General features: G+C 41.9%; 1 protein-coding gene across 13 annotated transcripts in view; it reads right to left on the reverse strand.

Annotated features, from left to right (window-relative positions):
- Positions 1–18: 18 nt before the first annotated feature.
- The window catches only part of ENTPD5 (ectonucleoside triphosphate diphosphohydrolase 5 (inactive)), a 37,979-nt gene continuing 22,279 nt past the window's right edge, over positions 19–15,718 (reverse strand). For 12 of the 13 annotated variants that reach the window (XM_059914626.1, XM_059914627.1, XM_059914630.1 and 9 more), the window contains 11 exons: positions 13,713–13,856; positions 13,435–13,510; positions 13,108–13,143; positions 12,677–12,765; positions 12,291–12,370; positions 11,375–11,436; positions 10,304–10,405; positions 9,457–9,597; positions 8,463–8,519; positions 7,377–7,492; positions 3,672–4,134 (listed from right to left, as the gene is read on the reverse strand). In XM_059914626.1, coding sequence (XP_059770609.1) covers positions 4,048–4,134; positions 7,377–7,492; positions 8,463–8,519; positions 9,457–9,597; positions 10,304–10,405; positions 11,375–11,436; positions 12,291–12,370; positions 12,677–12,765; positions 13,108–13,143; positions 13,435–13,510; positions 13,713–13,856 — 990 coding nt within the window. In that variant the 3' untranslated portion in view covers positions 3,672–4,047. Of the gene's footprint in view, positions 559–3,671; positions 4,135–7,376; positions 7,493–8,462; positions 8,520–9,456; positions 9,598–10,303; positions 10,406–11,374; positions 11,437–12,290; positions 12,371–12,676; positions 12,766–13,107; positions 13,144–13,434; positions 13,511–13,712; positions 13,857–15,718 lie in introns of those variants that run through there. The other variant, XM_059914637.1, reaches the window with a different exon arrangement.

A 15,718-nucleotide genomic window follows, 5' to 3' on the forward strand; every position in this document is an offset into this window, starting at 1 on the left:
AAGACTATGATTTGGTTGAAAGAACTTTTTATTACTAAAAAATTGCTAAGGTGCTGTCTCATTCATTTTCACTTGTTAGCAGTCCTTTCTAAAGAGAAGATTTATGCAACTTAAAAAAAATGCTGGTTGTAAATTTATACAGTTGTTTTTTGATAAAGATAAGAATTAGAAATAGTCGATGCATTTTTGTTAGAATTGCTTTTTTAAAATTAGTAACACTAGAATGCAAAATAAACACAAATTGCTTTAACTTTTATTATAGGTATATTAGACTTTCTGAAAAGAAAACCAAATCTTAAAATGCTAGTTATTATTTCCTCATCACAGCACCATATTTCATTTATGGTTCCTCTGTGGGACACCACTGTCTATTCTGTAATAAAACAATAAATAATTTCATTGCACAGGTTTAAAGACCTCAGGAACCAGGTCAAAAGGAAAAATCTGATTAGCAGCAGAATTTGTTCATGTTTGGTTGCAGGCTGGTGCCAGCCTGGGTCGGGGTGGGTTCTTTTACTGTGCACTTTAGAAGCGGTTACCTCACAGTACCAGAGATACCTGTTGAAGAGAGTTTTGGATCCATTAGATTTGTGTACCACAAACAACATCTTGCCCAAAAGTCTGATTTGCAGATGAAAGGAGAAGATAACAGTCTGCTTTTGACCCAACCTAAGCTATTCTTGGGAAATATTTTTAGGGAATGGAAAATTTGTTATCACAGAGGAACTTTTCAGGTAAATGCGCAAAATTTATAAAAGATACTAAAGTGTGAATGTCACAAACCTTCCTGGAATCTCAGGAAAAAATGTGCCCAGAATGAAAGATGGCAGCTACTGGAAAAAGCTGTGTGACTACTGGCAGAGTCCAGAAAGGTCACTGTAGGGAAAAAAGGTCATCTTTCATAAAAAAATGGAAAGGTAGCCCAGGTATGAAGAACATGGACTCTACAGAAGTATGCAAACAGAATCAGGCAAGACATGAAGAATTTTAAGGCACACCTTGCAAGGACCTCCATAACCCACAGTGTTTTTCATATGATGATAAACACACAAAATCCACTATGTGCCAGGCCATGTCCTAGTATTTGAAATATATAACACATTTACAGAAAGAAAACCTAACCATCAAGATTAGACCTTGTAGGACTCTTAATAAGAGGCCCAAAAGGTACACTAGGGGCAAAAAGGACATTACAAATTGTTTTTTCTAAGAAATAAAAAGTCTCATTCCAAATTGCTCCTATAATGGATAAACTGGTTAATTCTCCAGATATTCTAATCAAGATTATCAGAAAATATGTAGATACATTTCTGGAGTTATAATGCATCTACCCAAGAGTTCTGAAAGTATTTGGGATGACCGAAGGAGTCTGCTGAACAATATGTGGCCTTTATAAGAAAAGCTTCAGAGACAAGCTGTGGTGATAAAGACCAGGAAATCTTTTCTCTCTGAACCCATCAAGCTGGAGGAGTCTTCAGTGAACACAGCTTCTCTCTTGGGAAAACAACTTGGTTTCTAATAGGAAATATCCTCCCCCTAATCTTGTAGAACAGCATTTCGTGTATGATGACTGGTTCTAATACCATACTCTTGACAAAGATGGGAAGGGGTCTAGAAGTCAAGTGATAATATTAAAAAGAATGTGAAGGACTTGGGAGTTTTCTTCAGAAGACCGAAAGGCTGTGGAAGGAGGGATTAGAGCAGAACTAAGACTACTGAGAAGGATTTTTTAACATCAGTGCAATCCCGAAGTGGAATGAGTTGTCTGGAAACATGCCTACACAGAAGCTGAATGACAACCAGTGAGAAGTGTTAAGGGAGTTCTGCAATGGGTAGAAGATTGGATTGATTATATCTTTGGGCTGTTTCCAACTCTAAAGATTCCATTATTTCACTCTGTATTAGCATTTTTGGAGGAAGAGACAGTAGGTATAAAGGTGACCTTAGTATAATTAAAAATCACTGTGACGGGCTTCCCTGGTGGCGCAGTGTTTAGGAGTCTGCCTGCCAATGCAGGGGACACAGGTTCGAGCCCTGGTCCGGGAGGATCCCACATGCCCCGGAGCAACTAAGCCTGTGCGCCACAACCACTGAGCCTGCACTCTAGAGCCCACGAGCCACAACTACTGAAGCCCGCGCGCCTAGAGCCAGTGCTGCACAACAAGAGAAGCCACCGCAATGAGAAGCCCGCGCACTGCAACAAAGAGTAGCCCCTGCTCGCCACAACTAGAGGGAGCCTGCGCGCAGCAATGAAGACCCAACGCAGCCAAAAATAATAAAACTTAAAAAAAAACCAATCACTGTGAAGAAGAAAAAATTTCACATTGAATTGAAAAACTAAAATTTGGGGGGATGAGGGTATAGAAATTTGCCTAGTTATTAGCACATATCAGATGTTAAATACTTATTGACTCAGTGAATACTTTTAAAAATAAGGTTCCCCAGGGACTGGTGTGAGGGCCAGGTATATTTAACATCTTCTGTGAAAAAGGTGAAAGAGAGTCTACTGTGAAAAGTACAAGTCTGGGGAGATACTCTGCTGGAAAGAAGCTGGAGGTAAAGAGCCAAGGTGTAGAAGCCAGACTACTGGAAGATCTTTTAAGTCCAAGAGCAGTCGCATGGGTAGACAAGGAAATGGTGGTCATGCGGGAAAGTACAAGATCATGAATTTTAGGGGAAATAATTCACAAAATCAAGAGCTCTGAACATTCAAACTCAAAGTGAGCATCCACTGTATGGATGTGGGCCAAAATGGCCAAGTAAATCAAATGTTAGGTATCATCAAGAAGGGTTCAGAAACCCTAGAACTAGACAAATGATGTAGAGGATGCTAGCTAAAATGATCAGGGGCCAGGGCAGAAAGAGACTGCTGCAAACAGAATAAAAGGACTGAAAGGGGCTATTACCAAAATCTAGATCCTTGAAAAGCACAGCCACAGGCCTCTCACTGCAGACCAAAAGCTAGGGTATAGATGTACTTCTTAGAAATACAAAGAAAACAAGTTTAGGATGACAAATTACTATAAACACATTAGCCTGAGAAAAGAGGTACTAGCACTGAAAACACACACACAAACACACACACACACATTCCTATAAGGTTGGATATGTTCATTACCCCAGGGTTTACTGATAAAAAGTTGATTAAAAGAAGGTAGTCTGTAGAAGGCAGCCACACCCTCCCAAAACATGTCCCTAGAAACTGGATGGCCTCCCTTCTGCCCAGTTGTGAGTTGCTCTCCATCCTTCTGAGATTTAGAATGGCTCTCAGCTGGCTGATTGGTGCTGACACAAAGCTGATCACATAACTTCAGATATGGTACCTTTTTTTTTGGCCACACCACGTGCACGGCTTCCAGGATCTTAGTTCTCCGACCAGGGATCGAACCCATGCCCTTGGCAGTGACAGCTCGTAGTCCTAACCACTGGACCTCCAGGGAATTCCCCAGATATGGCTTTTTTTTTTTCCTCTTTGAATTACACATGGAAAGTAAAACCAGGCATTTTTTTCTTTCTTTTTTTCTAGGGTAGGTGAGTGGAGATAAAGGTAGGACAGGGCAGTGTGCAGGGAAAAGAAAATACTGGTGTTGATAGGTCATGGAATTGCAATCAGTCAACTGAGTTTAACATGTAAGAGGAAAATTAAAATGTTCAAAGGAATGAGGCACTGAAAGGGTTGAAATGAGATTCTTCTTTGGTTCCCAGGGTTCCATCCCTGGGTTCCCCAAGGTTAAATTCCAAAGCTATTCCTTTTGGCTCTCTGTGACACACAAGGAACCTCAAAGATTTAGACTCTGGTACCAGCTGTGCATGAAGAGTGGTTAGGAAATAGTTCACATTTGAGGTGTAAAATTAATTAAATCCAAATCTCTAGACTCAAGGGCAAGACCTGTCTACAAAAGCCCCTTCCTCCAGATGAAATCAGCTGCTGGGCTTCAGTCTAGGCTGTCCCCAGACTAGCTCAGAATACAACTGAGTCCTCTCCTCTCTCGTTCTCCCTTTAACAAGGTTGTTGACAAATGCAGGCCTCAGAGGAACGGCTTGGCCTCAGTGGGAGATGCCCAGAGACTGCAGCAGGTGAAAGGTGGCCCCCAAGGCCCAGCCTGTCTCTATGTTGTTCACTTTCTTTGTGAGCTGTTGGGAAGGAGAAAAAAAAGTCTTAATATTTTCATTCAATTTTCAACTCCAGCAAGCACAACAAGCAGAGAATATCTGCAAAGATCATCCACACGGCCAAACCAAGGCAGAATTGGGAGTAGCCAGTCTCTGGAGGCTTCTCTCAACCCTCTGTAGGTTCCCATCCTGCCATTGCCCATTGCCCCTACACCTGCCAATTTGATCCTTGAATCTTTGGGCCCAGGAAGTGGTCTCAACCCAGGACTTCTAGAGAGGAACTTTTAGACAGACAGACTTCTGAACTCTCTCTCTAATCTTAAACTAAACATAACAGGAGTTAGCAATAGATTCAGGGGTAGGAAAGAACATACTAAGCTTCTCAATTCATACTTTGTAAGCAAGTGCATCTTCTTAAGCACTAGTTAATGACAAACCAAGGCATTTGAGGCATTCTAGGCCAGGTTGTACCTCAATTAGTTCAGTGACCTTGGGCAAAAGTTTAGACTTGATTTCATCAACAACATAACAAGTGGATTAGATTAGTCAATATATCAAATTGTTTTCTTCAGAATCCTAGGGGTTCCTTGACAGTGCTTCAAAGGAGAAAGGGAGGCAACGGTGAAGGAGTTCCAGGCCCCCGACCTCTGATTCAACCAGATAGCTTCATTTTTATCAGTTTTACTGGAATTCTCCATAAGCTATTGTTGAATAAAGATGCCACCACCATACCCATACCCAGGTTTATAAATCAGCAACCTGGTTTTAGTCTTTCCTTCTAGTACTAACTTCTTATGACACAATACTTCTGTGTTAACCTGATGAAATTTAGTCTATAGTCACTGTGCCAAAAACTGAGAAGAATGGCATGTGAATCATTATCTTGAGATTTAGTCTGTGACCCCTGAGTCAAACTGGGAGTGCCCCCCACCCCCCCAAAATGTTCTTCCTCTGTCCTTAGGACCAACAGTCTAGGGATATAGATGCTAAAGTGAAGTGATCTCTGGGACAGAGGACTGTTCACCCCTGATACAAATTCTGCTGCCATTGAAATAAAGACTAAAAGGATGCAGAAATGGAAATGGCAGAAAATTGTCCTTAAATGATTTGGTTATTGTTGATGCTTAAGTAGAGGCAGCTGTTAACTTAGTATGTATTGAGGGCTCAGGATGACCTCTCTTATCCACAAATCTACCTCCAACTGGTGTGAAATACCTATACTAACAATTAGACCAATATTAATAACTTCCTATGTGCCAGGCACCGTGCTTTATCTCCACTTTTATAACAGCCCTGAGAAACAGGTACTCTAAGGATTCCTGTGTTTTGAGTGAGGAACCTAAAAGTTAGAGGGGAAGTAAATCATCTAAGGTCACAGAGCTAGTAAGCTTGCAGAATCAGAGCTTGAACCCAGATCTGATGGACAACAGAGCCCATGCTTTAAACACTACGCTATACTGACTCTACTGGCAAGTAACTCTTTAAATGCCAATATTCTCAGCAGGTACAACAACACATTAAATCCAAATACCTTTGTACAAATGAATTTATGAAATCTGTATAACACAAAAAATGGGGCAATATAAACTCATCCGGAAATGAGGAAACAGGAAGGGGAAGTGACACAAGAGAAGGAGGGAGCTTCATAAACAAAGTACAATCTCTACTTCCTTGACCCCGAAAGTTCAAAGTTGCCCTGTGCCAGAGCTATATTTTTGTCACATCTCCTCTAATAGACTATGCTATTTGAGGACAGATTACATCTTAATCATCTTTGTAACTATAATGTGCAATTATTCAACTATGGTACGGAAGATTAAAAAATATTATATATGGGATGGATGAAACTCATAAGATGTGTTTGGAATAAATAAGTTACTACAGATAAAGTCAGGAAAACAGAGAGGGACCCAAGACTCAAGAGGCACTAAATATATGAGGCACACACAAAATACATACGACATACTACACAAGGCATTCAATACTCACGAGGTCTTAAATAAGCCACTCACTGATGATGCTCTTTGGCAGAGGTCCCTCATATTCTCTGCCAAACAGAACCATCAAACCATCTAATGGGCTAATGAGTGAACTAATGCTACTGGCCAGTGCACTTGCCTCTGTGCCCCTCCAAACAGAGCAAGTTTGTTTGATGGCCCCAGGCACCTTCTGTCCTTGTGCCCCCTTGATCAAACTTCAGCTACAGTACCTGTAACCACACTATCATCAGCAGAGAGAGGCAGGACATATGAACCCAGGATTCAGGAAGTACAGCACCTCCAACTTGTATGTACCCTATCCTGTGTGTTCACCTATCCCACTGGACCCCTTGCTTTTCACCCTGACTTTTGTGGGGTTTGTTTTTTTGTTTTTTGTTTTTGGCCACCCCACGCAGCATGCGGGATCTTAGTTCCCCGACCAGGGATCAAACCCATGCCCCCTGCAGTGGAAGTGCAGATTCTTAACCAGTGGACCGCCATGGAAGTCCCTCACCCTGACTTTTGAAGTTGATTTAATAAACCATGTAACTTGGGCATCTTAACCTGGGCTGCAAGCCTTTCGGCTCTGTGACCTCTGGGATAGCTTGCCTAGTAATATACAATTGACCATTGAACAACACGGGGGTTATAGGTGCCGACCCCCGTGCAGTCAAAAATCCACATATAACTTTACAGCTGGCCCTCCATACCCATGGATTCAACCAAACACAGATTGTGTAGTACCGTAGTGTTTACTATCGAAAAGAATCCATGTATAAGTGGACCCAGTTCAAACCTGTTATTCAAGGGTCAACGGTACTTAGAAGCTGCCATTGTATCAAGGTAATTTCCCACATTCATGGTGCCTTGCACAGTGCCTTGTCCATAGCCTGAATAAAATTACCTCAAAACTCCACCTACAGCCACTCTGATTACTAAACAAGTTTTTAAAAATATTTATTTATTTATTTGGTTGCGCTGGGTCTTAGTTGTGGCAGGCGGGCTCCTTAGTTGCAGCTCCTTAGTTGTGGCATGTGAACTCTTAGCAGGCGGGCTCCTTAGTTGCAGCTCACGGGCTCCTTAGTTGCGGCATGCGAACTCTTAGTTGTGGCATGCATGTGGGATCTAGTTCCCTGACCAGGGATCGAACCTAGGCCCCCTGCACTGGGAACATGGAGTCTTAACCACTGCGCCACCAGCGCAGTCCCCTAAACAAGTTTTTAACTTTCTTTCTAACTCCCAAATAAGAGGACTGTTATGTGATGCCGGTGTCGTCTCTCCTACCTGTAAGACGGTACTGCCTGCAAAGCCAAAGCCTTCCTTCAACAAGGCTGTGATGTAACTGAGATCCATGCACAGGAAAGGACTGCCTGAGGTGAAGTTTTCCAGGTTATCACATACTGGAGGTGATAGAAAGAGAAAAGTGGAATTTAAGTTTGCAGCCAACTGAGAGGTGTATGATTTTCTCTAAATACAGACTGAGAATAAGCAAAGCAGAATCCTCCATTCTCCTTCTCCCAGATGCCTGGGAGTCTTGGAGGCTAGAACTGTGCACTGACAGCCTCTGTAAGACCCCAGCTCAGGAACCTGCACATTTCTGATGTGACATCTAATCTACTCAAAGGTACATGGGTCCTAGTTTATTTGCTATGACATATATTCTATGACTTATTGTTGGGGCTTAATTCAACTAAGTCCCTTATATATTAAGACAGGGAAATACCAGTTAGCCCTACTTCAGGGCCACTGGATAAGAGCAATTATTTGCTTTTTTTTTTTTTTTTAATTTATTTATTTTTGGCTGCGTTGGTTCTTCGTTGCTGCGCACGGGCTTTTTCCATAGTTGCGGTGAGCGGGGGCTACTCTTCGTTGCAGTGCGTGGGCTTCTCATTGCGGTGGCCTCTCTTGTTGCAGAGCATAGGCTCTAGGTGCACGGGCTTCAGTAGCTGTGGCACATGGGCTCAGTAGTTGTGGCTCGCAGGCTCTAGAGCGCAGGCTCAGTAGTTGTGGCACACGGGCTTAGTTGCTCCGCGGCATGTGGGATCTTCCCAGACCAGGGCTCGAACCCGTGTCCCCTGCATTGGCAGGCAGATTCTCAACCACTGCGCCACCCGGGAAGCCCAATTTTTTTTTTTAAAAAAGGAAGAAATAAATGTGGAAAGAAGAAAATGTTTTCACCGTTTCTCCAAAGTCTCTTGTATTCTTATATTTTTCTTAGACACTTAATGCTTTTAACTCCTGGTAAAGACAGGAAACCAACCTTCTGAGAGGCTTTCTGCTGGCCGAAGCACATTAGGTCACTTTAAGGTCACTGGGGTTGGCAGGCACAGCCTCACGGGCTCACCTTCAATGGTTTCCACTGACACTTACCTTCCCTTGCTTTCCTTTCAAAATCTTCAACTTTTAAAACACCCCCTTTTTCATAATCTGAAATGAAACAGAACAGTAGTTGATGTCAAAAAGCCTTCCAGGAAACATAAGGAAATTTATCCTAGGAAATTATCCTATTTATAATAATGAAAAACTAAAAATAAAATTTCCAACATTAAAGAATGGGATAAGCAAACATGACATTTCCCTACAATATAATCTATACAGTTTATTTTATTTATTTATAATCTATTTTATGCTATGTATATTTAACCACAGCCAAAAAATAGGCCCATTGGGACTTCCCTGGTGGTGCAGTGTATAAGACTCCACACTCCCAGTGCAGGGGGCCCAGTGTTCGATCCCTGGTCAGGGAACTAGATCCCACATGCATGCTGCAACTAAGAGTTTGCATGCCACAACTAAGGAGTCTGCCTGCTGCAACTAAGACCCAGAGCAACCAAATAAATAAATAAAATATTAAAAAAAAAAATAGGCCCATTAAAAAGGGGCCATTAAACAGGTCAGAAAATAAGAAATTAATTCATATCTCAGGCCATGACAGATCACATATATACATTCTCACAGCTAAACAAAATGTGTTACTATTATAAGGAAAAATGGTATAAAGGGGAAAGAGGAAATTTTTGGGGTGAATATGTTCATTGACTTGAATCTGGTGATGGTTTCATGGGTGTATACATATGTCAAAACTTACCAAATTGTACACTTCAAATATGTGCAGTTTATTTTATGTCAATTATACCTCCATAAAAATACTTAAAGAAAAAAAAGACTTCATGTATATTTGTTTAGGCCATCTTCTAGCCCCAAAAGATTTGAAATCATATTCACTCTTCCACTTGGGTGACTTGGGAGAAAAGTACGGTGACCACCTCAACAAGGCATTGCAAATACTCCTTTTGTCCCTTTCCCTTCCCCACCACAGCCCTGCCCAGTTTCCCCCCTGCACTGACACCTGGAATGAACTTACCAATCATGTCTGTGTCAACAGCTCGGTCATAATAGTAAGAGAAAGCGTAGAAGGAGCTTCTCTGGACCTCATCTGGCTGATGAAGTTTTCCTTGGACCACCCTCAGCACTTCAGCATAGCAGGGCTCAAAGCCCACCTCCCCTGATGGGGCAAACGGTGCACAGGGGCAAGGTGAGAAAGTGAGAGGCAAGCAGCTGAAGCCAGTGGAACAGCAGGATGATCAAGGCGAGCTGAGGCTCAGGACAAAGGGCTTACAGACAAAGATGAACAAACTTCTGCAGCCTCATCTCTCCGGAGAACCAGTACCTGCTTCTCCACGGCAGGACCCCTCCCTAACCTGTGTTCACCAAAAAAGCCACAGCTGACCTCGAGCTGCCCCCTAGCATTATGTTTCATGGCATTTATGAGAAGTATGCAGAGGCTCACCTGCTTCCTTCATGGGAAAAATCAAGTTTTTTCCTCGAGTTTAAGGTCTATGCCTTTTATAATACCTAAGATCAATTATTCTTCTTATCGTCTCAATTCTATAACTGAAGTAGCTAAACATTAATTGGATCTGAAACAGTTTCACCCTGCTGAGGGCAGAGACCCTCAATACATTAGACCCAGGGTAAGAAGAGGTTTCTAATGGATCCACAACACTTGGGCAGGGAAAGAGCTGAACACAGAGTGACAGCTGCCTTGTTCACTGTCACTTCACACTACTCCTTGGAGGCACATCAGCATCTATTTGGAATTAGTTCCTGCAAAAGACAAGCTTCTCCTAGCTCTGGAAAAAGTTTCCCATGGGACTTTTCTAGACTTCTACTGTAAAAGTAATTTCAACCAGTGAAAAAATATCACCTGCCTTCTTGGTTGCCACCATACTGGTATTTCACACCCCCAAAGATCCACTCTGCTTCCAACCATCTTGGTAGACAGGCACTTCGGAAAGTGTGTCCATCAACTCCTGAAAGAAACCAGACCACAAAGTAAGAGGCAAGGGTGTGAGAGAGAAAGAGAGGAAGGAAAGCAAGACGTCAGTAAGATTGAAAGGAATTATCAAGGTGGCTGGGCCTTAAAATCATATGAAATTAGTTCCACGACTGCATCCTACGATGGGAATTCTGAACTCAGGGTTCATAGATGGGCTTTGTGGGGTTGGTGAACCCCCTGAAACTACAGGCAAACTTTCATGCTTATGTCCATTTGGCAGAGGGGTTGATGGCTTTCATCACATCTCAAATCTAAAACCTGAAATGGAATAAGTTCCCTCCTTTCTAAAACAGGGAAAAAATACTGTTCTACTTTTCTCATTGATTGTTGTGAGGCTTAAATAAAATACACTTGAAAATGTAAACTCTGAAATGCTATATACTCATCACAATAATAGCTTATTGTGAACCACACACCATAAAAATTAAAATAAATGCAAAATCTCTTTTAAGGTGAGGAAACGGAAACAAAAAGTTTAGCTAACTGGCCCCAAATTACAAGACTGCGACTGACCCTAGTTCTGCCTGACCCCAAAAGCTGAGCTCTTTACCCCTCTACTGCCTATGAAGAAAGGAATGGAGTTGTTCAGTTATTCCACCTTGTAAGTGGACTGCTGCTACCTGCACCTCTCACGTAAAGCTAAGGGCTTGAGCAAGCTCCTGCCTTGAGTCTTGAATTTCTGCAGACACTTCAGCCTCCTGGCCACAGACTGTTCCCCCCTATACCGAGAGACTTCATGCCGGAAATGGCTAATAATATATACCAAAACATCTGACCTCATAAAGTAGAAAAGGAATTTGCCATTATGATGTCTATTATACAACACAGATCTCTTACTTCAGCATAACCCTTTCTGCCATAGAATCACTGCCAAGGTAGGGAAAAGGCAAGCTGAGTACTGGTGTCACTCTCACCATACCCCAACCAGCACACCCAGACGAACCTTCTGTCTCCAGGGCTCCCAGAGTTGTCAGTCTTGCAGCTTTCAATCCAAATCCCAAGTAACTGTAAAATACAGGATTGACTAATTTCATGTGATCCTGAATTCTCTAGCCTAAAGCTCCCTCTTCCAAAAGTAACATGGTTTCTCTGTCTCACTCTGGAGGGAAGAAAACCTTGTTCTCTGTGCTCTATTCATCTCGTGTGGACAACCAGCAGTAATTCTTGCACAGTTCAGATCAAGGCCATGCAGTAAGAACTTCCCACAGCTACGCTTTAAAGGCCAGAGACAGTGACACTTCCTAGGGTCCCACCCTGGGAACCATCCCCAGAAGAGATCTCATTATCTTAGCTCCCAGCCCAACTGTGATCAAATTCTAGGCTGGATCTTGAACATCTGCAGGTCAGCTTAAAAGGAGCTGACACAGAGCTTTGGCTGAACCTTCTCTGAGTATCCTCTCTCTGGCGAAAACTTGACTCATATTACTTTTACTCTTATGTTACTTATCTTTTATTCTTTTATATTATTTTTTAAAATCTTACATTACTTTTTACTTTATTACTATTATATGTTTTTTTTTTTTAACATCTTTATTGAAGTATAATTGCCTTACAATAGTGTGTTAGCTTCTGCTTTATAACAAAGTGAATCAGTTATACATATACAATATGTTCCCATTTCTCTTCCCTCTTGCATCTCCCTCCCTCCCTATTATATGTTTTTGAGGACAAGAATGGAGAAACCTCTTGGGTCCCTTGGGCTTTGGTAAGTAGCTTAGGTTTCAGTTAACAGGTCTTCAGGGACTGGCAAAGACTTTGTAAGGCTTGTCAGATGCAATAATAGATGTGAAAATGTTTTGAAAAGTTAGGAGAGTCATACAATGTGAAATATTATTATTCCTCCATGTCCCCCTCTTCACCTATGTGTATAGAGCTTATAAGTGCTGTTAAACATCTCAAAGGAAGTGAGGTAGCCTCTAGGGGTTTGTTCCAGGGTTTTCTGCAAAACAGAAAAAGCAAAAAGACTATTCAGGATCCCCAATTACCTGAAGATGTTATCACCACCATCCCTATCCCTCCCCCCAAAAAAATAAGAGATGAAGCAGAAGATTAAACAACTAATCTCACAAGGCTTGAGGAATCAAAGGACTCTGAACAGTGAGGGGAAGTTCGGTCAGTCATTAATTGACTCGACTCAGCCTGTTCGTGGTGGGGCTGCTGTCTGAAATGGGGCACCACTTTCTTAGCACCACGATATGCCTGCCAAGTGGGCTGATAACCATACCTTCATATGTATCTGACTCACCTCAAACTGCGGCAGGAACGTGATTTGGGTGGAGGCACCCCCCAGGTCCAGAGTCCCCACAGTCTCCTGGCTGTGGCCATGCAGCTGACCTGTGAATGAGAGCCAGCTCTGAACATCTTCTGTTTCCTGGACAGCCCAACACTCCTCTGTCTGCAATTTCTCTCCTGCTCTTGTCATATATTGGAGGAATTCTGTAAATATTCCACTGCTCCCCAGCCCCAAAGGCTGCCCGCAAATGCTAACCTAGAAGGACTCTTGCTGCAGCTGAGGCCTTGAAGGCAGGTAATAGACACTAACTTCCTGTCTTTCCTCCCCACCCTCCTTTTTATTAAACAAAAGAAAGAACAATACAAAGAAAAAAAAGGTATTTTTGCTCCCTGACCATGTGTGAAACCCAGTTAAGGTCTTAGATAAACTTGAGAATATATTACCTGTCAGAAAATTCACAGTAACCCAAGCTAATATGCCTAAAAAAGGAAAGACAAAGATTATATCCAGAGCATTTTTTACCCCCGTTCCCTAGCCCCATCTTTGCTCTTTTTCTCTCTAAATTTCATGTCTAAAGCATACATTTCCCTCTCCCCATCTTTCCATTTCCTGCTATCCCCTTCCTCCTTGCTTATTTGTTCTCCTTATTTATTCTCCTTACTTAGTTCCTTTTTCTTCAGCACCCCCATCCCTGTTCCCAGTTCCTTTAATCAGATCTTTTATTAACCCTGGCCCTCTCCCCCTAGAACATACATCAATACCTCTCTCACCTTCATAGGATCCATCCATGATGCTAACACTGTCATCTGGTACCAGGAAAGGTGACTTCTTGAAGATCTCTTTTACCTAGCAAAAAAAGAAAGAAATCTGGATCCCCTAAGGCAATAGAATAGATTTCCACATTTTGACTGTGTCCTATAATGCTTAGAAAACTACACTCTTCATTTTCCCTAGATAAAATTTTAGCAGAACTCACTCCTTTTCCCTAAGAAACTAGAGAAGGAACTAGGCAAGAAATTATTGGTTTCTTGTAAAAAACAAAAACTACCTCAAAGAGCAGAGCCTGGGCTTTCTTTTCTGGCAGTAAGCGCAGTCCCGCTGTTGCCCTCAGGACCACTGGCGTTCTCTTCCAGTGACTTCGAGGGATTGAGTCTTTGGCCACCTCTAAGAGTTCTTGAACAGTCTCAGCACCCTGCAAAAGAGATGATTCACGTATCCAGTGAACAGTTCATTTAGTGGAGCTTGTCTATTCCCTCAGCATGCTCTGGGAGAGTACCAGGAGTGAGGTGGCAGAGGGCTCCAACCCTTCTCTGCTCCATAGAGCAGAAACCTAGAGAAGTGGGCTTCTTTGAAGAAGGAGACGCAATTTCATTTTGATTAAGTTATAATAAAAATGATTCTTTTACAGTGTGGTCATTTTAATTGTTATTTTATCTCAAATAAAAATTAGCTTCATGGGGGAGTCCCCTGGTGGTCCAGTGGTTAGGGTTCGGTGCTCTCACTGCTGTGGCCCAGTTTCAATCCCCGGTTGGGGAACTGAGATCTCACAAGCAGCATGGCGCAGCCAAAAAAAAAAAAAAGGAAAGAAAAGAAAAATGGTATCTGATATTAAAGAATTTCATATTCATTCACTAATAACAACATATTTTAAAAAATTAGCTTCAGGCCAGAAAGTTGGTATGGTGAAGGAAACAAGGCTTGGAGTTAGAAGACTTGATCGCTAGCCCTGTGGCCTAACATAGGTCACTTGGCGCTCCTGGGGCTTGGTCTCCTCAGCTGTGAGATGGAGATACCATCATACAAAACTGTTGTATGCGTTAGATGAGGCAGACTGCGTGGAGCTGCCACAAAAATGCTAGCTGCAGCTGTTATTATGCTACTCCTTTTATGACTTCTACAAGGACAGAACACATCAGGTTCCATTTTTGCATTACCAGCACCTACCTGCATGGCACACAGCAGATGTTCAAATTATGATATGTTAAAAACCATTATTTTAAAGCCATTGTTTCTCTGAGTAAACATCTGTTCTGACAACACGCTGCCTCTTAATCATTACAATTATTAGCAACCACAACACAATTTTACTCTCCAAATGTCAAATCAGTTTCTAATAATGTGGTTGCTTTCAACAGCTCCTAATTTTCTAGCACATCTGCCATTTCATAACAGCAAGCTAAGAAAATAAACATCCTCTCGGTTCTTCAAGTTCAAGCCATTTTTAACATCAGGTGTTCCTTTGGTTAATGATTACACTTGTGACACTGAACAACACCTTTATATATGCTACCAAAGTTCAACATTCTGCCTTATTCTATTTTATATCATTGTGGCCTCTGACATGGGGTGCTGTATGTTGTGAGAGCTCAAATGTGAAATACAGTTATGACAGAACTCTACATTCATCTTCTATTACTGAAAATTTTTGTTGTCGTCGGTTTTGCCCAATTTCTAGAATATAAGCATGGTTCTGTGCTGTATAAGGGCACTCTGAAATGGAGTTCACTGGATCTATATTCCCTTAATTGCCATGTGTATACCTCCTACCTTATAGAACTTCACAACTATTTTCTGCATCTACATTAATTGATGCAGTTGATGGCTTCAAATCAAAATCTTAAGCAGTAAATACAAAGAGCGCAGTTTTTCTTTTTTTTTTTTAACATCTTTATTGGAGTATAATTGCTTTACAATGGTATGTTAGTTTCTGCTTCATAACAAAGTGAATCAGCTATACATATACATATATCCCCATATCTCCTCCCTCTTGTGTCTCCCTCCCACCCTCCCTATCCCCCGCCTCTAGGTGGTCACAAAGCACAGAGCTGATCTCCCTGTGCTATGTGGCTGCTTCCCACTAGCTATCTATTTTGCATTTGGTAGTTCTTGAAAGACAGTGTTATCCCTGCATGGCCACAATCTATTTTCACACCTCCTTCTACCTAAGCCCTGGTGAGCCTGGGGTGTACAATTACTGTTATCCAGGAGATTAGCTAGGACAGAAAACTGATCTCACACATGACCTCAATATCAGTAGTGAACAGCATGAGATAT

The sequence above is a fragment of the Balaenoptera ricei genome, chromosome 2 (genome assembly GCF_028023285.1).
Source record: "Balaenoptera ricei isolate mBalRic1 chromosome 2, mBalRic1.hap2, whole genome shotgun sequence".
Lineage (NCBI taxonomy): Eukaryota > Metazoa > Chordata > Mammalia > Artiodactyla > Balaenopteridae > Balaenoptera > Balaenoptera ricei.